We start from the raw sequence: 24,321 nt of genomic DNA on the forward strand, positions 1-24,321 counted from the left end.
CAAAGCACTATCTTTGACTGTCAAGGACTGTGAGGCTGCATGTTCCACCCTCTGGGATGCATATCTATCTATCAACTGGCAAAGGCCAGGTAGTGTCCCATGATTCAGAAAACTCTGAGGAGCCTTTCCAAATAATAAGCTCTCTATGAGGCCCATCCGGAGAAGGCAATGGCAAGCCACTCCAGTACTCTTGCCTGGAAAATCCCATGGATGGAGGAGCCTGGTAGGCTGCAGTCCATGGGGTCGCTATGGGTCGGACACGACTGAGCGACTTCACTTTCACTTTTCACTTTCACACATTGGAGAAGGAAATGGCAACCCACTCCAGTGTTCTTGCCTGGAAAATCCCAGGGATGGGGGAGCTTGGTGGGCTTCCATCTATGGGGTCACACAGAGTCGGACACGACTGAAGTGACTTAGCAGCAGCAGCAGCAGCATGAGGCCCATCAGACTTCCCTGATAGCTCAGTTGGTAAAGAATCCGCCTGCAATGCAGGATACCCCGGTTCGATACCCCAGTGTTCTTGGGCTTCCCTCGTGGCTCAGCTGGTAAAGAATCTGCCTGCAATGTGGGAGACCTGGGTTTGATCCCTGGGTTGGGAAGATTCCCTGGAGAAGAGAAAGGCTACCCTACCCACTCCAGTATTCTGGCCTGGAGAATTCCATGGACTGTACAGTCCATGGGGTCACAAAGAGTTGGACATGACTAAGCAAAGACCCATCAGTTAATAGCATGAACATTTTGAGGTTATAAAAGTAAGGAAACTTCCAGTAGAAGTTAAGAAAGGATTTCCTTGGTGGTCCAGTGGTTGAGAATACACCTGCCAGTGCAAGGGACAGGACTTCCATCCCTGGTCTGGGAAGACTCCATGTGCCCTGGGACAGCTAAGCCCTTCAAAGCCCTGGAGCCCTGGCACCTGTGCTCCACAAGAGGGACCACTGCAGTGAGAAGCCTAAGCACCACAACTAGAGAGTAGCCCTTGTTCCTGCCACTGGAGAAAGATGGGAAGACCTGGAGCAGCCAAGAATTAATTAATTAACTAAGTAATATTTTTTAAAAGAAGTTAAGAAAATTTGACTGTAGAACTCATTTATTTTGGGGTATGGATATACTCCTCTTAAGGTAATACAGTTGGTATTCCTGCTATAGAATAATCCTAAGAAATTCTCCACATGAAGGCAAGATCATGTAAACTTCCCAAGGCAGGCATTAATGTAAACAGATTATCAAAATCCTACTTTTTCTAGAAAGGAATTCACCTTGCAAAATGATCTACTTATCAAATGAATCAGTTGTGAGCGAATTTTCAGGATATACTAGACAGCATCCTGATAACCGGTGATGTTCCATCCTTCTGTTAGTTCTCGTATTCAGAAGGAAAGGAATCAACTTTGCTGAGCTACTGAAATCTCAGGATCCTGAATATGATGGGAATTTGTGGGTGAGGACGAAGGCGACGTCAGAGAAGAGATCAGGAAATGTTTAAAAGTATAGATAGACCAGCGGTCCCTAGCCTTTTTGGCAGCAGGGACCAGATTCGTGGACAAGTTTTTCTATGGATCGGAGTTGGAGGGATGGTTTGGGGATGCTTCAGACACATCATATTTATTGTGCACTTTATTTCTATTACTATTATATCAACTCCACCTCGGATGATCAGGCATTAGATTGCAGAGGTTGGGGACCCCTGGTGTAGATTCTGACACTCCAGGAAGCGTGACAGAGTCAGCACTACCACCACCAGTTGAAGGGTTTTCTCCCCAAACGTTGTTAGCTCATCACAGCATTTGGCACTCCAGCAGTCCCTCTTGCCCGTGAGGCTGGGCCGCCTCTGATTGTCCATGGTACTCACATCCATGCTAAAGGAAGCACTTGAGGTTTTTTTAAAACTTTATTTTATTGAAGTATAGTTGATTTACATTGTTGTGTTAATTTCTGCTATACAGCAAAGCGATTCACCTTATACACACACATACACACGCACACATATTCTTAGCACTTGAGAATTATTTTGAAAAATGATTTGGGTTATCATTATGGCCTTTACCTCACCAAGACTTTTTGCTTTTGACTATTTTTATTTTAGGGATTAAAATCTGATTTTGCTTATACAATGGAATATTGCTCAGCATTTAGAGAAAGGAAGACTGGAAAATGCATGCATCTCCATGCAAAATCTCAAACACAATATATGGAGGGAAAGGAGCAACACGCAAGCATATATGCTGTATGATTCTACCCAGAATGTGCTGTGTGGATTCAAGAATGGGCAAAACAAATATGGTACTATAAATAAGAACAGTGGTTGCATCAAAACAATTTGGGATGGACATGTACACACTGCTGTATTTAAAATGGGTAACCAATAAGGACCTATATAGCACAGGGAACTCTGCTTAATGTCATGTGGCAGCCTGAGTGGGAGGGGAGTTTGGGGAAGAATGGATACCTGTGTATGTATGGTTGAGTCCCTTTGCTATTCACCTGAAACTATCACAATATTGTTTGTTAACTGATAGTGTGAAGTGAAAGTTGCTCAGTCATGTCTGACTCTTTGTAACCCCATGGACTGTATAGTTCATGGAATTCTCCAGGCCAGAAGACTGGAGTGGGTAGCCTTTCCCTTCTCCAGGGGATCTTCCGAACCCAGCATTCGAACCCAGGTCTCCCACATTGCAGGCAGATTCTTTACCAGTTGAGCCACAAGAAAAGCCCAAGAATACTGGAGTGGGTAGCCTATCCCTTCTCCAGTGGATCTTCCTGACCCAGGAATCGAACTGGGGTCTCCTTCATTTTATACTCAGACAAAATACAAAGTTTTTGAAAACAAACTCAGAATAAATTTAAGGACTTCCCTGTTGGGCTTCCCTTATAGCTCAGTTGGGAAAGAATCAGCCTACAATGCAGGAGACCTGGGTTCGATTCCTGGGTTGGGAAGATCCCTTGGAGAAAGAAATGGCAACCCACTCCAGTATTCTTGCCTGGAGAATCTCATGGACAGTGGAGCCTGACAGGCTACAGTCCATGGAGTCGCAAGAGTTGGACACGACTTAGCGACTAAACCACTACCACTTGTTGGTCCAGTTGGAGGAGGGAATGGCAGCCCACTCCAGTATCCTTGCCTGGAGAATTCCATGGACAGAGGAGCCTGGTGGGCTACAGTTCATGGGGTTGCAAAGACTGGACACAACTGAGCAACTAACATACACTGTTGATCCAGTGTTTAAGACTCCACACTGCCAATACAGGGGGCCCAGGTTCGATCCCTGGTTGGGGAACTAAGATGCTGTATGCCATGTGGCAAGGCCAAGGGATAAAAGTAAATAGATCAATTTGGGAAGGAGGAATATACATTTTAAAAAAGAATACATTTAATAACCAGGAAGTGAAAGACCTGTTGAAAATGATTCATTCCGAGTAAGAGGAGATTTGCTTGTGCTTTTGACTCTGTGATCATGCTCCAAAGCTTTCCTGACCCCTTCATTCGACGCCCAGAATAGAAATCAAGGTTTGTTTTCAGGTGTGCAAACATGGTATGCTGTGTGCTTCGTGCCCTCATGTGTGGGAAAAGGACTTATCAGAAGTGAATAATTGATGTTTGGACAGAAATCTTACTTTCTCTCCTTGCACACATCTCATCATGCATTCTTTCTGCGTAGGAAAGAAAAAGTCCAAATTCAAAACGTTTAAGAAGTTCTTTGGGAAGAAGAAGAGAAAGGAGTCGTCTTCTTCCGCAGGAAGTAGCACCTGGAAGCAAAGTCAGGCGAAGAACGAGGTCCTGGCCATTGAATCGGGACCAGTGGGCTACGACTCAGAGGATGAGCTGGAGTGAGTCGTCTTTTCTGTCCTTCAGGCTTGTGTGTTCCAGGGAGCAGAGGACCCAAAAGCTCAGGCTTGTTGTCATGGTTGCTCGATGGACTTCTGAGCCCACTCTCCTCCTAAATAATTCCACAGAAGGTGTTTGAGATTCTTCCATAGAAGTGGTGTTTTCTGTCTTTTTGTACATAGAGATGCAGAAAGTTGGTGGGGGGAGATTATTAGGTACCTGCTATGTGCCAGGTGTGTATAGATCCAAAGTCTGCAATAAATATAGGTGAGGAGGTAAAAGATACCATTTTATAAGTGAGCAAACCAAGATGGGAGAAATTTCAGAAAATCCGCCCAGTATCCTTCTTTACAGAATGGCAAGATTAGGATGTAATCCCTGATTTCATTTGACTTAAAACTCTTTTTGAGGACCTGGATACTATACCAGAAAAATACATCTGTCTAAGCCTAAACCTTGAATAACCGAATAAGAAAATTTTCCATTAGAGAGGAGTAGGGGGAAGGCTTCTTACTTTACTTCTTGAAAAATCATCCAAAAAACATTGTTCCCTACAAAATTTGGGAAAGTTGCTTGGTGTCATGTCTGACTCTTTGCGACCCCATGGACTATACAGTCCGTGGAGTCTCCAGGCCAGAATACTGGAGTGGGTAGCCTTTCCCTTCTCCAGGGGATCTTCCCAACCCAGGGATCAAACCCAGGTCTCCCGCATTGTAGGTGGATTCTTTACCAGCTGAGTCACAAGGGAAGGCCCTCCCCCCAAAAAAACATTGTTAGGAAGAACAAAACCAATAGGTATGAAATATGGGAAAGTCTAGTGAAGAAATCCTTATTTCCTAACTTGTATTTCATCAAAATATAGTTATAATGCATATGCCTCAATTATTCTAGCAGTTATTTCTGTGAGTAAAAGGAGGGAAAAAAACAACAGATTTGTTGCCTTGTCAGGTTTTATGTTTCTTTTAAACAACATTGACACCTTAATTTGAGAATAAAACTCTTCGGGAGGCGTAATGACCCAAGTCGGTCACAGACCATACTGAGATGGGTTCACTGATCCCTGGGAGGGGTCCTGTCTCGTCCCTCCTCACCAGTCTCCTTGCCCATTTCTACCTGAGTAGAAATTACACTAGAATGCTCCATTCCCAGGTGGTGCTATTGGTAAACAAACCCGCCTGCCTGCCAGTGCAGGAGACATAAGAGATGTGAGTTCAATCCCTGGGTTGTAAAGTTCCCGTGGAGGAGGGCATGGCAACCCACCCCAGTATCTCCTGTCCTGGAGAATCCCATGGACAGAAGAGCCTGCAGGGCTACAGTCCACTCTTTCACAAAGAGTCAGACAAAACTTAAGGAACTTTGCACACAGGTACAGAAATTACACTGACCACTTGGTGGCACCAAAGATTTGAGTTTTATTTTTCAGTATTTTTCCTGGTGTTGGCAGGGAGCAAGAAGCACCCACATGGTAGCTTGTGAAGCGCGAGCTCTACATGCATTTTTATTGATTTATTTTTTTTCTTTCTTCTAAAAGCCTAGGTTTTTATTAACTGCAATATTAACACAAACAGCTAACAGGATTGTTAACTCAATTTAAGTGGTATAATGACCTGTTTTAATGATACAAAGCATTAAATCATTACAATAGAAAGGGGAAGAAAATTATGCATTTAATATTTTCATACAATTCCAAGATAATCTTGGAAGTTCCTTTTACATTCTTTTAAAAAATTTTTTTTATGTTATTCATATTTGACTTTGTTTTATTTTATTTTTTATTGGAGGCTAATTATTTTACAATATTATATTGGTTGGTTTTGCCATACATTGACATGAATCTGCCCCGGGTGTACATGAGTTCCCCTTCCTGAACCCTCCTCCCACCTCCCTCCTCCTCTTATCCTCCATCTGGAGGTCATCCCCATGCCCCAGCCCTGAGCATCCTGTATCATGCGTCGAACCTGGACTGGTGATTCGTTTCACATATGATAATATACATGTTTCAATGCCATTCTCCCAAATCATCCCACCCTGCCCTCTCCCACAGAGTCCCAAAGACTGTTCTGTACACCTGTCTCTTTTGCTGTCTCGTATACAGGGTTATCATTTCCATCTTTCTAAATTCCATATATATGCGTTGCTGCTGCGTCACTTCAGTCGTGTCTGACTCTGTGTGACTCCATAGACAGAAGCCCACCAGGCTCCCCCGTCCCTGGGATTCTCCAGGCAAGAACACTGGAGTGGGTTGCCATTTCCTTCTCCAATGTGTGAAAGTGAAAAGTGAAAGTGAAGTCGCTCAGTCGTGTCCGACCCTTAGCAACCCCATGGACTGCAGCCTACCAGGCTCCTCCATCCATGGGATTTTCTAGGCAAGAGTACTGGAGTGGCTTGCCATTGCCTTCTCCGATATAGTCACTAGCTGTCTGTTAATTATATGTGTTAGTATACTGTATTGGTGTTTTTCTTTCTGGCTTACTTCATTCTGTTTAATAGGCTCCAGTTTCATCCACCTCATTAGAACTGATTCAAATGCATTCTTTTTAATGGCTGAGTAATACTCCATTGTGTATATGTACCAAAGCTTTCTTATCCATTCGTCTGCAGATGGACATCTAGGTTGCATCCATGTCCTGGCTATTATAAACAGTGCTGCGATGAACATTGGAGTACATAGTTTTAAAAGGCAGCTCCAGACTCTTGGGGAGCAAGAGATGATACTATTGCTCACTTTTACATGTCTTCACTGGGCCAGCCCCAGGTACATTATAACACTTGCGCCCCCTGCCCCCGCCAAACATACACCCTGTCTCTCCACCAAAACTCAGACAACAAACGAGAGCATAGCTGGAGGGGTGAACAGGGCTGAAATGACCTGCCCACTTGTTCATCTTCTATTGCCAAAGTCCATGGACAGTGCCCTTTTCATCTTTGTATTCTCGGCACCTGGCAGGGGCAAGTCCTCAGTGACTGGTGGAGGTTCCCTGGAGTGCTGCTAGGAGAGGAAGCTTGCTGTGGGGTAGGGATGAGGCCCAGGAAACGTCCTTCGAGAGCAGAAATGAAACAACATCTTCTCTTTTTTATCCCAGATTTACTGAGAGATCACTGATGTATAACACTGTGGGAGTTCTAAAGCGTACACTGTGTTGATTTAATGCACTTATATGCTGCCAAATGATCACCACCATAGCATTTGCTATTTCCTGCATTGTGTCACCTAATTACTATTTCTCTTTTGTGGTGAGAATGTTTAAGATCTACTCTCGTTGCAATTTTCAAGTATATAATGTGGTATAATTAACTTTAATCGTTGTGCTGCACCAGCTGTGCTGTAGCCCCTGAACTCACTCACCTTGTGGATGGAAGTTTGTACCCTTTGACACACCTCCCTGTTCCCCCTTCCCCCCCAGCCCCTGGTAACCACCATTTAATCTTTGTGTCTGTTTGCGAAGTCACTTCAGTTGTGTCCGACTCTTTGCCACCCTACAGACCATAGCCCACCATGCTCCCCTGTCCATGGGCTTCTCCAGGCAAGAATGCAATGGGTTGCTTTCTTTTTTAGATTCCACATGTGAGATCATAGAGTATTTGTCTTTCTCTGTCTGACGTATCTCGCTTAGCCTAACGCCTTCAGCGTCCATGCATGTTGCTGAAAATGGAAGGATGTCCTCCTCCTCGTGAGTAAATAATATTCCGCTGTACTTCTGTATCTCGCTGTCCTCATCCACGCACACGCTGATGCACCCCTAGGTTGTTTCCATATCTGGGCTGTTGTGAATAGAGCTGCAGTGAACGTGGGAGTTCAGCTGCCTCTTCAAGATCCTGTTTTCATCTCCTTCAGATAAATACCCAGAAGCAGAATTGCGGGATCATATGATAGTTCCGTTGACACTCTTAGCTTTTTGAGGAGCCTCTTTACTGCTCCCCATAGCAACTGCCCCAGCTTACGTTCTCAGCAGCAGTGCGAAAGGGTTCACTTTCCTCCACTTCCTTGCTACCACTTCTCTCCTTTAATGTTTGTAGAAGCCATTCTCACTGACCTGAAGCGATGTATCTTTGGTTTTGGTTTGCATTTCCTTGATGGTTGGGGATGTTGGGTACCTTGTCACATGCCCGTTGCCCATCTGTTGTCTTTGACAAAATGTCTGTTTAGATCTTCTCATTTTGTAATTGGATTGGGCTTTTGCTGTTGAGTTCTATGAGTCCTTTATATATGTTAATATTTTGGATATTATCCCCTTACCAAATACAAGTTTGCAAATATTTTTTCCCATTCTGTAAATTGTCTTTTCATTTCATTGATGGTTTCCTTTGCTGTGCAGAAGCTACTTAATGTGTTGTATTCTTACTTGTTTATTTTTGCTTTTGTTTTCTTTGCTTTGATGTCAGATTCAGTAACTCATTTCCAGATGTCAGGGTGTTTACTCCCTATTTTTTCTTCTAGGAGTTTTACAGTTTCAGGCCTTACATTCAACTCTTTAATCCCATTTTGATTTTTGTGTATGGTGTGAGATAGTGATCCAGTTTCATTCTTTTGCATGCGACTGTCCAAGTTTTCCAAACACTGTTTACTGAAGAGACTGTCCTTTCCCCATGGTATATTCTTGGTTTCTATGTCATGGAGTAATTGACAGTATAAGAGACAAAAATTTAAAGGTGCTCTTTAGTCTCTGTGAAGAGTCCATAAGCCTGCTAGACTTTGTAGAAACTTGTCATCAATCACTATGAGCAAAAAGGTCCACTCACCAGGGTTTCCAGGTGGCTTAGAGGTAAAGAATCCTCCTGTCAGTGCAGGGGACATGGGTTTGTTCCCTGGTCCAGGAAGATCCCACGTGCCACAGATCTGCTAAGCCTGTGTGCCACAACTGTTGAGCCTGTGCTCCAGAGCCCAGGAACTGCAACTGCTGAAGCCTACAGGCCCTAGAGCCTGTACTCCGCAACGAGAGAACCCCCTGCAATGAGAAGCCTGGGCACCACATCTAGGGAATAGCCCATGCTCTCCACAACTAGGGAAAGCCCACATATAGCAACAAAGACCCAGCACAGCCAAATAAAAGGAAATAAATTTATAAAGAATAAAGTTCCACCTACCAAGGTGCATTGTTGCTGACAAACTACATGAAACCCTGTAGATTTGAAAAAGTTGATGCCCATTTATTGAATCAACATGGTTGTGCTTTGTGAGTCTCTTAATCTATTGGATTGGCCAAAAAGTTTGCTCGCATTTTCCTTAAGATCTTATAGAAAGGACTCTTCTGGTGGTCCAGTGGCTAAGACTCTATGCTCCGAATGCAGGAGTCCATGGTTTGATTCCTGGTCAGGGAATTAGATCCTACATGTTACAACTACAAGTTTACATGCTGCAATTAAAGATCACGCATACTGCAGCTAAGATCAGGTGTAGCCAGATGAATAATTTTTTTTTTAAAGACCCTATAGAAAACCCTGACCAACTTTTTGGCCAACACAATGTAGCAATCTTACTTAACCACCCCCGTCCCTGGGCTTTGTTTCATGTCACTGATCTGATGGAGACTATCCCACAATCTGCATTTGTTTTCTGTTGGTGTGATTGATCTCATCCCTGTGTTCTCTGAATTTCTTGTAAAGTAGTAGATGGATCTAGACACTTAATTAGAGGTGAGTTTAAGGTGGCACTGGTATTTACTGCCCCATCACATCATTAGGCACATGCTTTCTGCTTGTCTCACTTCTGGTGATGCCTAGACTGAGTCGTGGACTCAGGGGTTCTTTCTTATCTGATCTCTCCATCAACCCTCATCTGGTGGTTTTTACACCTGCTGATGCTCACTCAGTGCTCATCTACTTTTCTTTATTGACTACGCCGAAGCCTTTGACTGTGTGGATCACAACAAACTCTGGAAAATTCTTGAAGAGATGGGAATACCAGACCACCTGACCTACCTCCTGAGAAGTCTATATGTGGGTCAAGAAGCAACAGTTAGAACTGCACATGGAACAACAGACTGGTTCCAAATTAGGAAAGGATTACATCTAGGCTGTATATTGTCACCCTGCTTATTTAACTTATATGCAGAGTACATCATGCGAAATGCTGGGCGGGATGAATCACGAGCTGGAATCAAGATTGCTCCAGCTCCAATCAAGATTGCCGGGAGAAATACCAATAACCACAGATATGCAGATGATACCACCCTTATGGCAGAAAGGGAAGAAGAACTAAAGAGCCTCTTGATGGAAGTGAAAGAGGAGAGTGAAAAACTTCGCTTAAAGCTCAACATTCAGAAAACTAAGATCATGGCATCTGGTCCCATCACTTCATGGCAAATAGATGGGGAAACAGTGGAAACAGTGAGAGACTTTATTTTCTTGGGCTCTAAAATCACTGCAGATGGTGACTGCAGCCATGAAATTAAAAGACTGTTGCTCCTTGAAAGAGAAGTTATGACCAACCTAGACAGCATATTAAAAAGCAGAGACATTACTTTGCCAACAAAGGTCTGTCTAGTCAAAGCTATGGTTTTTCCAGTGGTCATGCACGGATGTGAGAGCTGGACGGTGAAGAAAGCTGAGCACCGAAGAACTGATGGTTTTGAACTGTGGTTTTGGAGAAGACTCTTGAGAGTCCCTTGGACTGCAAGGAGATCCAACCAGTCAATCCAGGCTTCTCTGTCCATGGAAATTCTCCAGGCAAGAATACTGGAATGGGTTGCCATGTCCTCCTTCAGCGGATCTTCCCAACCCAGGGATTGAACCCAGGTCTCCTGAATTGCAGGTGGATTCTTTACCAGCTGAGCTACCGGGGAAGCCCAATATTAGACTACCAATTACTAATATTAGACTTAGAATTACTCTGAATCACCAGGGAAGTCCCAATCGTTATTTTTATGTTCACGTTGTCCCGTCTTATGCTACTGTGGGTCACTTCAGATTAGTTCCTTGTTCTTTTGATGTTTTGTTATTCCATTTGTTTCTGAAGGGTTCTGTTCTTTCTTGCCTATTGAGACATTTTAGGTTATTTTGCACATTTCCTGCCCTAGACCTGTAATCAGCCATTTCTTCACAGGTTCCTTTAGCGTGAAGTGGTTTTTAGAGACCACAGTTTGCCTACCAGAGGCGGTGATTGCTAGTTGCTGTTGTTCAGTCACTCAGTCGTGTCCGACTCTTTGCGACCCCGCGCACTGCAGCACATCAGATTTCCCTGTCCTTCACCATCTCCCTGAGTTTGTTCAAACTTATGTTCACTGAGTCGGTGATGCCATCCAACCGTCTCATCCTCTGTTGCCCGCTTCTCCTCCTGCCCTCAATGTTTCCCAGCATCAGGGACTTTTCATATGAGTCAGCTCTTTGCATCAGGCGGCCAAAGTATTGGAGCTTCATCTTCAGCATCAGTCCTTTCAATGAATATTCAGGGTTGATATCCTTTAGGATTGACTAGTCAGCTATCATTGCTTCTAAGCCTTTCCAGTAGATTAGCCAGGAAATATATTTTTTTTAAAGAGAGAAAAATAGATCATTAATACACTGATATTTCCAGTTCAGATTTAATTGTACAAAAATTTTACTTCCTTAATTCCTTATTTGAATTCATTTTTCTCTAATACTGGAAATCTTGGTTCTTAATAAGACTAACAAAATAATTTCCTTCATCATATAATATTTTTATTGCTCCCTTCCCTACACAGAGGTTACATACTATAAAGATTGTTCTGTGTTGTTTTTTTAAATCAACATTGCTACTAATGTAAGAATTACAATTGGCTGTCTCTGTGCTTTTTGGTCTTAGAATATATCCTATTATGGATGTAGAGTCAAAAGTCACTTGGATATCAAGCGGAAGTCTCTTGAAATCATTCTTTTCTCTGTGTGGTTATGCCAACAACCTGATATAAAATTAGACTTGTTTGTTTTCTGGTTTTAGAGACCAATTGATTTCCCTTTTTGTTTGGTTTTGTCTTTTAACTATGCCAAATGTTTACATAGTTTCAAAGAATTGTAACTGTAAGTAAATACTGTGGCACCCTGTCTGCCCATCTTGTTCTGTCCTTCCCTTTCAAGGAGACTATTTTTATTCATTTGTTACTTATCCTCCATTTTTTATTTTTTTAAAAATATACATGGGAACTTTCCTGGAGGTCCATTGGTTGAAACTCTATGCTTCCAATATAGGGGGTGCAGGCCTGGTCAGGGAATTAAGATCCCACATGCTGCCCAGAACAGCCAAGATATTAAAAAAGCAAAAATAAAAAACCTTTTTAAAAATATACACAAACACACATATGTTCATATATGTTCATACCCCTTTCCCACTCAGAGCTAACCCACCACAAACACTGCTCCATGTTTACTTTTCACTTAGTAGGCTCTGATGTCGCCTATACCCAAGGATGCTCCTCAACCCTTGGTCACCTGCAGAGCCTCTATTATCTGTTACGTGACCTCCACCTACTGGGGGACATATGGTCTGTCTCCAGCCTTTTGCATTTATAAATGCTGCTGTCATCATTGGCCTTGAGCATAGGGCATTTTGTGTCTTCACAGTGTGAGTTTTCCACGCTGTCTTGAATTCTAGTTATACGCAGAACAGAGGCGTTTTGGCAGTGCTTATGGTTTCCAGAGGGCATGGCCACAGGCTCCCCACCGTGACCTTTGTGACAAGAGTTGTTGGCAGAAGGGCCCTCCTGGTTCTTTCACTGGGCCTCACTCTCTCCCAGACATGTGAGGACACTTGTGAACTTCAAGTTCCACACTTACACACTACTGTGGTGGCTGGAAGTGTTACTGACCAGGCTTCTTGGCCTCCTTAAGCAATAGAAATGGGCTTCCCAGGTGGTGCTAGTGGTAAAGAATCCGGCTGCCAATACAGGAGACACAGGGGATGCAGGTTCAATCCCTGGGTCGGGAAGATGCCTTCAAGAAGGAAATGGCAACCCACTCCAGTATTCTTGCCTGGGAAATTCCATGGACAGAGGAGCCTGGTGGACTACAGTCCATAGGGTCACAAAGAGTTGGGTATGACTGAGCAGCTTAGCACAATCAATAGAAATAGAGGCCAGAGAAGAAATTCAGGCGAGGCTTTATGTGGGCCCCTGCTGAAACAGGGGGAAATGAAAACAAGCAATAATTTCTCTTGCTTGCTGGCTCCTTGAGAAGGGATGAACTTGTTCCTTATATGGGGTGAGGGTAGAGGTGTGTCTAGGGGTCGGGCTAGAGGGGTAGCTTAGGTAGTTTGCCCACCCCTTAGGTGGTGCTGTGTGCAAGGGACATGCGCAGCCCCCTGCTTTTGCTCCCTTCTCTTCAAAAGTAGCAGCTGGGTTTTCTGGTCTCTTCGTATCTTTTGCCCAGAATTTGCCCCAGCTGCGCATGCACGCAGTTATTTTCAGTCCCGTACCATTTCCTTGTATTTTGTTGCTCTCGAAGAGGTGTGCCCAAGTGTAAGCATCGCAGCTCTACAGCACAGGGCCCCAGGGCCCAGGCGTCTCACATCACTAACCAGCACAGTTAGGTCTGTGGTGGAGCAGGGGCACACCCAGGAGTCCCCAGGGTCTCCCAGGGGACAGGATGCCCAGGGCAGGGTGTGTGTGGGGGGAGCTGGTGCTGAAGATGGCAGTGTCTGCGGGCCGGGCTTTCCTTCCTTCTTCATCTTGTCTGAGTCACCTCCTTCCACCTATTGTTCAGGTTGCCAGTGCCACTAGGAACGTCTGACACGAACTGCCACAACCTCTTAGGACATTTTGTGAACATTCTGTGGGTTCCGTTTCCATTTGGAGCCTGGAGCTTGGGGCCGGGGAAGGGGCTGTGCCCATGATGCCCGAAGGGCCTGCCATCTACACACTGGCCACGTCGCACTAATATCATCATCAGTAGTGAGAGGGGGCGTGGCTTTGCTCTTGGCAGTTTTCATTTCATAAATGAGTTATTTATTTATTTTTGGCTCTGCTAGGTCTTCCTTGCAGAGCGGGGGCGGGGGGTACCTCCTCTCGAGTTGTGGCACTCGGGCTTCTCTCTGCGGTGGCTTCTCTTGCTGCACAGCATGGGCTCCAGGGCTCCAGGGCTCAGTAGTTGCTGCTCCTGGGCGCTAGAGCTCAGGCTCAAGAGTTGTGGCACAGGGGCTTAGTTGCTGCGAGATATGCAGGATCTTCTTGATCTGTTCTTTTGTTGTCTCTTTGAAAGCCTGTGATGTTAGTCACCCAGTCATGTCTGACTCTTTGAAACCCCAGGCTCCTCTGTCCTTGGGATTTTCCAGACAAGAAACTGGAATGCCATTCCCTTCTCCAGGCTATCTTCCCAACCCAGGGATTGAACCCGTGTCTCCTGCATTGGCAGGCGGATTCCTTACCACTGAGCTGCCTGGGAAACCTGCCATCCTCATTTCAAATTTGTGGATGTGTTCTTGACCACATGCCTCTGTCCAGCAGGCCCTGATTCTCCCGTGCAAACACAGCCTCCAGCCCCCCAAGGGAGTGCATACTCGCCCACAAGGGATGACCTGACCCTCTCTGGGCATGCAGCACAGTCCACTCCACAGCCCACCAGCCAGCCCAGGCCCCCTGCCAGCCCTTTCTCTCTGCAGGCCTGCTGTTCTGGACCTCTCACCTCATCAGACCTTGGTTTTCCATTTAATGAAAAGAATTCACACCACCTTCAGATATGCCAGGAAAATTCCTAGCTCTACAAAGCTTCTAGTAGTTGACTGTGGTATTTGATGGAATGAACTGAGTCAGAGCAGTTAAAAACTAAATGTGGCTGGAAGGTTGCTGGAGGGTGTGCCCTTACCCTTATACCCCTACGTGCATCCCGAGCCCGCCTGGGGGAGAGATGGGGGCAAACCCGTAGTCACAGTGCCTCTTTCTTTCTAGGGACTCGAGGGGTCCGCTGGGAAGCCGGGCCCTCTCCCACGACAGTATTTTCATCCCTGAGTCGGGGCAGGACCCTCCTCGGCCGGTGCGGGTGTTTTCCCAAGAAAACGTGTGTGACCGGATTAAAGCTCTACAGGTAAACTTTTCTGGGCAGCGGATATGCATTGGGAAGTCTTCAAATGAGTCCTACTTTTTCTTGATATATTTTAAAGCCTAATCGAATGCACATCACAGCTCTCCCAAGACTCGCCCAGTTAGTCACCACTGGACCGTGTCTCTTTCTCATTTATAACCACTCACTTTCAAGATGACAGCGGGAGAACTGGTGGCAGACACTTGAGTTTGGTTAACTCCCCGGCCTGGGCAAGGATGTTAAAAATACCTCCGAATGAATGAATGACAGCAGGGGACTTTGGGGAGAAAAGTCACTGATGAAAGCTGCAACAAATGCTCTTTATTCCAATCTAGTTAAAAATACAGTGTAATGTGAAAATGGGGCCGCCTCCTCCTCCCGGGAGCCTCCCAACCAAGCGGGGAGATGATGCTGGCATGAGCTCTGAGGATGATGGTCTGCCCAGGAGCCCCCCCGAGATGTCCCTGCTGCACGACATTGGTTCCGGCACCACCATAAAGGCAAGTTTAACCTGCGCCACACGGGCTTCATCCCCTCCTCCCCTGCCTCCACTCAGGGGCTCTGGTGGCCCCTGTGTGTGTTCCCCTAGGGTTCCCATGATGAGTCATGCTCAGTGCAGCCCAGAGGGGTTCCAGCCAGCTCACTGGAACCCACTGTCGGTCCTTGGGCTGTATTTATTTTCATTCTTTGAGCAGAAATTCAGGTCTCATTCAGGGATACGGTTTGGGGAACATTTTTCATGGTGGTTGTAGATCTGATGCAATCAACCTCATTTTTCCTGTCTGAGCAGATGACCAGACCAGGTATCCCATTTAAAAAAGGAAACCGGTTTGAGTGTGCTTTCTGTCATCAGGACATTTGGCTGGAGGGAGAAGGGAGCTTCCCAGGTGGCTCAGTGGTAAAGAATCCGCCTGCCAATGCAGGAGACGTGAGTTTGATCCCTGGATCTGAAAGACCCCCTGAAGGGGGATATGGCAACCCACTCTGCTATTCTTTCCTGGGAAATCCCATGGACAGAGGAGCCTGGCGGGCTGCAGTCTGTGCGGCCGCAAAGAGCCGGACATGGCTGAGTGACTGAGCACCAGAAGGGAGTGGCAGCACAGCTGATTTAGTCTAGGCTCCTGCATCTGCGTTCGGGACTCTGAGAACTTGTTGGTTTAGGGGTAGAAATGTGAGATGTGGCGCTGGTGGACAGGACAACAGGGAAAGTTTGACAAGCAGGAGAGGTGTCTCTGACCCCAAAAGGTGGGGAACTGTTCCCAGAAGCCCCCCATCCACTGTGAAATCCAAGAGGAAGAACTGAGCCTTTTTTCCTTGTATACAAACAACATAGCTCACAGTGCCACCATCTGAGTCCATAAAATGAAAGTGAAGTTGCTCAGTTGTGTCTGACACTTTGTGACCCTGTGGACTGTAGCCTACCGGACTCCTCCGTCCATGGGAATTTCCAGGCAAGAGTACTGGAGTGGGTTGCCATTTCCTTCTCCAGGGGATCTTCCCGACCCAGGGATCGAACCCAGGTCTCCCTCATTGCAGGCGGACGCTTTACCATCTGAGCCACCAAAACCATAGAGTGGGCTGAATGATGAAATACCTATCACTGGTGTTACACGAATGCACAAATGATGGACAGACGATCATTTCCCCCTTGTAGGCAAGCCTCCTGGTGGGGTGGGTGGAGTTGGAATTACCAGTTCCTCGATCCGTTATCTAGAGCCACACCCCTGCCCTGTGTACCCAGGGAGGGTCTGAGTGCCCTGGTCAAGGGCCATCCTTGGTGGAGTTCTTCAGATTCTGTGCTGCTCTGAAATAGATTCAGCAGTCACTTCAGCTGGGAAGCTCAGAAGCTCCCCTGCAAAGGCAGATTGTTGTGCAGTCACTCGGTTGTGTTGACTCTTTGCAACCCCATGGACTGCAGCCCGCCAGGCTTCCCTATCTTCCACTGTCTCCCAGAGTTTGCTCAGACTCATGTCCATTGAATCGATGATGCCATCCAGCTCATCCTCTGTCGTCCCCTTCTCCCCCTGCCTTCAATCTTTCCCAGCATCAGGGTCTTTTCCAATGAGTTGGCTCTTCACGTCAGGCGGCCAAAGTTTTGAAGCTGCAACTTCAGCATCAGTGCTTCCTGTGAATATTCAGGGTTGATTTCCTCTAGGATTGACTGGTTTGATCTCCTAACAGTCCAAGGGGCTCTCAAGAGTCTTCTCCAGCACCAGAGTTCAAAAGCAGGCAAAGGAGTATTTACCTGACTTGGGTGTGGCTGTGGGTTCTCAGAAGGCAGAGGAAGGGCTGTGGTGTAGCTGAGTGTGAACACACCCAGAGCAGGGGTTCCCACAGAGCAGGCCAGAGAATGACTCCTTCCAGAATGCTGCCCTGCTTGCTCCACGAGTGGGTCAGAGGGCAGTGGGCCGCCCACACCTGCTTTCCCAGCTGGACAAGAAAGCAGAGAAGACACGGAGGAAGGTGTGGCCCATTTCCTGGACTCCAAGCCCACCCTGCGCTCCTTAGGTGCAGGGAAAGGTGACAGGCTGATGGCCGTGTAAGGTGTCATCGCCAGGTAACACACATTCACGTGTCTTGGCATCTTCATTGGCGGAGCCTTAGGAATGTGTGTGATTTGGTGTGTTTTGTGCCATGTGGTGGGGGAACGTGAGCCACTATAGGCTGACTCACCTCCACTCCATCCCATGGACCTCTGACTTTCCCAACAGCGTGGTTCTCTGCGTTTAGCTGGGACACACAGTACAGGAGAGTTGGTAGCTTCTAAATCTGTTAAGGATTCAAGTGTGAACCCAGCCTCAAACCCACAGAGTGCCGTGATGCACAAATTCCATAGTTAGCTGACTGGGAGCCATTCATTCAGGGCAGGGCTGACCTTGTCCTCCTCAACATCCTTCCTTTCATAGTGACATTCTTTTTTTTTTTTAAATTGGGTAATAGGACCCATTCATGAAAGTGAAAGAGGAAAGTGAAAAAGTTGGCTTGCAGCTCAACATTCAGAAAACTAAGATCGTGGCATCTGGTCCCCTCACTTCATGGGAAATAGATGGGGAAACTGTCAGACTTTATTTTTTTGGGCTCCAAAATGGGGTCGCAAAGACTTGGACACGACTGAGCGACTGAACTGAACTGAGGACCCATTTACTGGCATAATCGGTAACCAAAATTTGAGCCTTTAAGACTTAAAAAAATAAAAATTATTACTGTGGTTTTGAAGATGCAGTGACTGTATTTTGTGCCCTGAAAGTTTTTAGGGCCCAAGGAGTTGACCTAGAGGGGGAAACAGTGCACTCTTACCTGCATTTATGTAACACACAGCTTCTGATACAATGGGACCATGAACCCTAGAAGGGTGGGACTGTGGGCTGTTTGTTTGATCTTTTCCTGTTGTGACAGCTCACACAGGCCCACTTGCTCGACTGAGAAACTTAGTGAAGATTATTATGAAAAAAAGGTCTTCAGTAACATGTATTTGGTGACACTGCCAAGGTCACATTTCCTGGTGGAATAGGTTTTTCAGAAAATGGATGGGGTTATTTTTAAAATTGCGTTACCATGTGAGGTAACAAGGGATGATGTTTGTTTAGTGATGTTTAAGGTGAAATCACACCTAAGAGGTCCTTGTCTAGGTTTCCTGCCATTAAGTAGGAAATGGGGTCAAAGGTAGCAAACTGGTGGGTCTCATTCACTCTGGGTAATGAAGGAAGAGAGCAGGGAGACGGTGCAGCTCTGCCGGCAAAAGGTGACCCACCCATCACTGCCAGTGAGGCCTCCGCTTCTCCCCCCAGACCTGCCCCGTGCGGGGACCCATTCCCCGTGCGCCACACTCCACCCCCTCCTCAGTGTCAGGGCCCCTGTTTTTGAGGACGGTCAGGGTAAAGCAGCTGTCACCCAGGGTCACCCCACAGAAGCCTCTGAATCCCAGGCTACTTCCTCAGGGCTCTTTGATCCATAGTCCCCCAACAAAGAGCAACTTGTTAGACTCTTAGTAAATGCTCCACTTCCAGAATCATCCAGAAGCACAGATTCCAGGAAAACTGGGGGACTGGGAGTAAGCAGTGTAAATGTGAACTCCAGAAGCTGCCGGCCCGCAGATAAAAAGACAAGTCAGCTTCTCCTCTCTCCCAGATCTCAGCCCAGCTCATGTAGTTGCTTCACTGATCAGAGACAGAGCTTGATTCTCCTTGATCAGGAAGGGGCCCCAAGGACTCGCAGAACGACAGCTCAGACAGAGGTGAGGGTCCAGTGTTCCCTTTCAGGAAGATGAGCCGTGATGGCCAGCAGGTGGTTTTTCGGGGACAGAGGCCCAAGTTCAGTGTCAGAGACATTCAGCTCCTTCCCAGACGCCCTGCCTCAGAGCCAGGATGGACCGTCTGCTCGGACAGTGCACACTCAGGGGAGCCCCATGAAGAGCAGGCAGGGAATGTTGGTCCTTCAGGTTTACAGAGGGGTGACACGGCCCACGTTGTCGCTGGGGATCATTCTCACCCGTGGAGTCACCCCATGTGCAGAGCAGTTCGTCTTGTTTGCTCTCTTGAGTCCCAGACAGTAAGAAAGAAAACCCGAATCTCAGCAAGTGTGGATATCACTGTCTCTCCAGACAAGGGCAAAGGGTTCTGACAGGGACTCAGAATGACATGGACTCATCCTGCTGTGACTTTAAGGAGAACTTCCTGGGGAAGACATCACCTGTCCTGGCAGGTGACTTCCCGAGTCATCAGCGACTGGGTGGGAGTCAAAGCCACGGGCACAGAGGGAGACTTGGCGGTGAGTCCTATGGTTCATTTAAAAATTTTTTCCTATTTTATTCCCGTAAGAACCCGAATCGATAAAACCACAGAACTAAAAGAGATTACGTTCACTTAGATTCCTCTCCACATTTTATTTATTTATTTTTACAAATATGTTTTTTTTATTTTTTTGACTGCACAGCATGTGGGATCTTAGTTCCTCAACCAGGGATTGAACCCATGCCTCCTGCAGTAGAAACTTGGAGTCTTAAACCACTGGCCTTCCAGGGAAGTCCCACCCCCTCATTTTAGTAATTGTCTTCTCCCAGCAGACAGGGATAAACTTTGTACTTGCATCAGATCAGTTCAGTTCAATCGCTTAGTCGTGTCCAACCCTTTGTGACCCCATGGACTGCACCACACCAGGCTTCCCTGTCCATCACCAACTCCTGGAGCTTACTCAAACTCATGTCCATCAAGTTGGTGAAACCATCCAACCATCTCATCCTCTGTTGTCCCCTTCTCCTCCCACCTTCAATCTTTCCCAGCATCAGGCTCTTTTCCAATGAGTCAGTTCTTCACATCAGGTGGCCAAAGTATTGGAGCTTCTGCTTTAGCATCAGTCCTTCCAGTGAACACCCAGGACTGATCTCCTTTAGGATGAACTGGTTGGATCTCCTTGCAGACCAAGGGACTCTCAAGAGTCTCCTCCAACAGCACAGTTCAAAAGCATCAATTCTTCAGCGTTCAACTTTCTTTATAGTCCAACTCTCACATCCATACATGACTACTGGAAAAACCATAGCTTTGACTAGACAGACTTTTATAGGCAAAGTAATGTCTCTGCTTTTTAGTATGCTGTCTAGGTTGGTCATAGCTTTTCTTCCAAGGAGCAGGCATCTTTTAATTTCATGGCATCAGATAGTAGGAGATAATTATGTCAACAGGCCCCTGGCCACTTGCATCATCATGTTGCTGCCTCATTCCTGAGAAGACCATTGACTAAATCATATTGAGGTGCATAAACTTATGGTCTTGAGTTAAAATGTAAACATTGCACCACCTCACACCCATTATGACCGCTACTATTAAAAAAAAAAAAAAAACCCAGAAAATAACAGGTGTTGGTGGAGAGAATACAGAGACATTGATACCCTTGTGGAGTGTTAGTGGAAATGTAAAATAGTGTAGCTGCTATGGAAATCAGTATGATGGTTCCTGAAAAAAATTAAACATGAAGTTACCTAGTGTTAGAAGCATTAGTTGCTTAGTCATGTCTGACTCTTTGCAACCCCATAGACTGTAGCCCGCCAGGTTCCCCTGTCCAAGGGATTCTCCAGGCAAGAATACCAGCATATTCTTTTTCTTCTTTCACACCCCTGGGCCTTCCCCATGACTTTCAGAGATGGGGCCAAGCCTGACCCCACCCTCGGAGGAATTGGGCTGGTCAGTTTCATGGGAGAAAATTCCTTGTCTGAAGCCCCTATGCAGCTGCTGTGGGCAGGCGAAGGCAGAGTTACCCAGTCATGGAGCACCTCAGACTTGGATTCTTGGAAATGAGTGATAGGCCTGCAGGGTTGACCCGCCATTTCAAACCCTGAGCCCAGAGATGAACATGATGAAAGGGGAGGCTGATGTGCTGGCTGTGCTATTTGCTATCTATCAAGAGGCTGATGCTTGGCCTGTCTGCTCCTTGTCCCCTGAAGGTCTGTGTGGTTTCCTCGTCCCGGCCGCAGTCTCCGGACCAGGTCTTCTCCAGGCAAGCAAGCGAAACTTCCACCTCCCCTAGGACCTCGGACAGCAGCATGGTGCCTGTAGCTGACTTCGATTACCCACCAGAGTTCTCCTCCTGCCTGGACAACTCTGCGGCCAAGCACAAGCTCCTTGTCAAGCCCCGCAACCAGCGGTCCAGCAAGATGAGGCGGCTGTCCTCGGTAACCAGGCAGAGGCAGGGTGCAGGCCCCAAGCACCCAGACACCTTGTTCCTTCCCTGTAGGGTCCCCGTCCTCTGAACCACCACCTACCCCTGTGGGACCTATGATCTGTGGAACCATGATCAGACTCCAGCACCCTGGGGGTGCTCAGGGTTTCAACATAAGTCAGATGAGCCCCTCCCAACAAAAACATTTATTTGTTTGGTCATTCATTCTACAATGCGAGCCAAGAACCTGCTGTGAGCCATGGAGCCCCTCCTTCCCACTGCCTGCAGTGTGATATCACACTGCAGGCCTGGCACAACAAGGCCCTGCCTGCTTACCTCCTCCCGTTCTCACCAAACATGTTTTGACTTCCTTTCTTCTTTTGGAGCTCACCAGGCTGTCTTCCATCCCAGGCCTCAGGACCTGCTATATCCCCTGCTTGGGACACCCCCATTCAGCCCTTGGGGGTATGGGCTCCCAGGTCCTCCCTGTGAGGTTCCCCCTGAGCCTCCTGTGGAAAGCAGCCCACCTGCCCATCAGCATGGGCACTTTCTTCATGGCACTGGCCACACACAGATGTGACCTTTGTAAATGGAGGCGCTTGGGTTTCGCTGGTGGTTGAGACGGTAAAGAATCTGCCTGCAATGCAGAAGACCTGGATTCAGTCCCTGGATCGGGGAGATCCCCTAGAGAAGGAAATGGCAACCCACTCCAGTATTCTTGCCTGGAGAGTTCCATAGACAGAGGAGCCTGGCGGGCTTCAGTCCATGGGGTCACGAAGAGTCGGGCATGACTGAGCGACTAGCACTTTTTCACTTTCTGTGAGAAGACTGTGCTTCTAGCCCCAGAGAACACTAGTCACAGAGATACCATCCCCATGGATGTTAGTGGAATGCCTGAATGAATGATCAAAGGTGTGTGAGTGAACGACCAGGAAGAATCTGAGCAACTAGAGTGAACACTGCCTGGGGCGAGGACCCACCTAGCGGCAGAGGGGTGGTGCCCTGTAAAGACGGATCCCTCTTTAGACGTGCTGCCCAGGGCAGTCATCAGCTTGTCCCCCTGGGAGCTGGGAGCTCACTCGTGCAGTGCATCAGGTTCACGGGACAGTTGTCACCCTCACCGCTGCCACGTCTCATCCCCAGAGGAGCTGAGAAGCAGGGTGTGGGGCCAGCCTGGCCGCGGAGAATGACAGGGCTAAGAAAGGGATATTCAGAGACGGACAGCCCTTCCTCCTTCCCTCAGGACAAGATCATGAGGTGTTGATGAGGTACCAGGGCAAGCTGGACACTTCAGCTGGAGGCAGTGGGTAGGCTCTCTCAGATTTCAGGGACGCCCTGGAAAGAGTGCCTTTTCCTCTGGGCATGTGGAAGGTGCTTTTCTTTTTTTTCTCCCTGTCTGTCTCTTGCTTATTATATTATGGAATTGGTTCTAGACTTGATATAATTGGTTTACAGACTAGATTTTAAATAAAGGGAATAGTGATGAACTCAGAGATGTTATAATTTGCCCCAAGTCATACAGTAAGTTTTGTTCTTCATCTAAAGGTTTACATGAAGTAATGTAGGATTTTCACATTCTTTAATTGTGGAAGGTGCTTTCTAAACTCAAGCCAGCAGGATTGAATTCTGAGGGAATAACGCTGCAGAAAGAAGGAGGCCGTGTTACCTTCAGGCTAATGTCCTGTCCTGTGCCCCCCTAGGTATTTGGGCAAATGCTTATGTATGCAGTGTCTCTCCAGTTAAAGGCTCAGTGCCACTGGGACTTGCAAGACCCAGCAACTCCAATCTGCCTGTCCTCATGCTGAGTGCAGCCACAGGGCAAGGTCAAAGCCAGCTCCCTCTGGCCCTCAGGTCTGAGCTTCCTTCCCATGGGGATGTCTTTTGCCCTGGAAGGGTGTGTGTGTGGCCAGCCACTGCCTGGCCAGGACTTGGCAGCAGGAAGCCCAGCTCATACTCTAGGTGGAAATGCATCATCCTCTCTTACTTCCCCTGGGCAGAACTCTTCCTCTTTCTTTATTTTTGAACTTGACTTAGCTCTCGAACCCCATCTTTTAGAATAAGAAGATTTCAGACTGATTTACTGATTTACACAGACTGATTTCGGCAGTCTGTGTAAACTCAGTCATTCCTCAATTTAAACTCTGTCTTCTGCACATCTTGCCCCCTTTCTGGGTCAGGAGCAGACATGGATACGTTTTTGGAGGTGTCTGTATTTTCTGGATTGCACAGAGGTGTCACCGGTGTCACTGTTGGGTCCATGCCAGCTTCCTCCTTCCTGGTCCCCCACTGTAACCCCCTTGGAGCTGCCAGTGGCTCAAACTGGATGTACCCAAGCCAGGCCTGCTCCTCAACTTTATGCTGACTTAGCCTGAGTTCCAGTCATTTTAAAACATGACCCATATCCTAAAGGATTTCCACATCAAGGATTTCCCGCAGTAACAAAAGACCAGTAAAACCTTGCATGCTTGCTAAGTCGCTTCAGTCGTGACTGATTCTTTGTGACACTATGGACTGTAGCCCGCCAGGCTCCTCTGTCCATGGGATTCTTTAGGCAAGAATACTGGGATGGGTTGCCGTGCCCTCCTCCAGGGGACCTTCCCGACCCAGGGATCGAATCCATGTCTCTTACGTCTCCTGCATTGGCAGGCAGGTTCTTTACCACTAGCAACACCAGGGACACCCCCAATAACACCTTAGGAACCTGCAACCTTTGAAAATTCTTCTGGGAATTTCACATATTCCTCTTTTCAAAACCAGAAGAATAGGGTTGTGCATCTTGGAACAGCTAGCTTTGGTGTCGTCACAAACATCCCAGTTATCTTGTGTTAGCAAGCAGATGCCAGCTGGGAAGTGTTAAAATAACAACAGAAAGCTAT

The 24,321-nt window shown here is 46.9% G+C and overlaps 1 protein-coding gene across 6 annotated transcripts in view; it reads left to right on the forward strand.

Moving 5' to 3' along the window:
* CRACDL (CRACD like) overlaps window positions 1-24,321 on the forward strand; it is a 131,777-nt gene that overhangs the window by 87,171 nt on the left and 20,285 nt on the right. For 5 of the 6 annotated variants that reach the window (XM_055399580.2, XM_055399579.2, XM_055399576.2 and 2 more), the window contains exons 3-6: window positions 3,660-3,828; window positions 14,662-14,797; window positions 15,130-15,294; window positions 21,231-21,458. In XM_055399580.2, coding sequence (XP_055255555.2) covers window positions 3,660-3,828; window positions 14,662-14,797; window positions 15,130-15,294; window positions 21,231-21,458 — 698 coding nt within the window. Of the gene's footprint in view, window positions 1-2,086; window positions 2,284-3,659; window positions 3,829-14,661; window positions 14,798-15,129; window positions 15,295-21,230; window positions 21,459-24,321 lie in introns of all 6 variants that reach the window. The other variant, XM_055399578.2, reaches the window with a different exon arrangement.

The sequence above is a fragment of the Moschus berezovskii genome, chromosome 11 (genome assembly GCF_049115385.1).
Source record: "Moschus berezovskii isolate FMDL1 chromosome 11, NW_MosBer_1.0, whole genome shotgun sequence".
NCBI classification, from domain to species: domain Eukaryota; kingdom Metazoa; phylum Chordata; class Mammalia; order Artiodactyla; family Moschidae; genus Moschus; species Moschus berezovskii.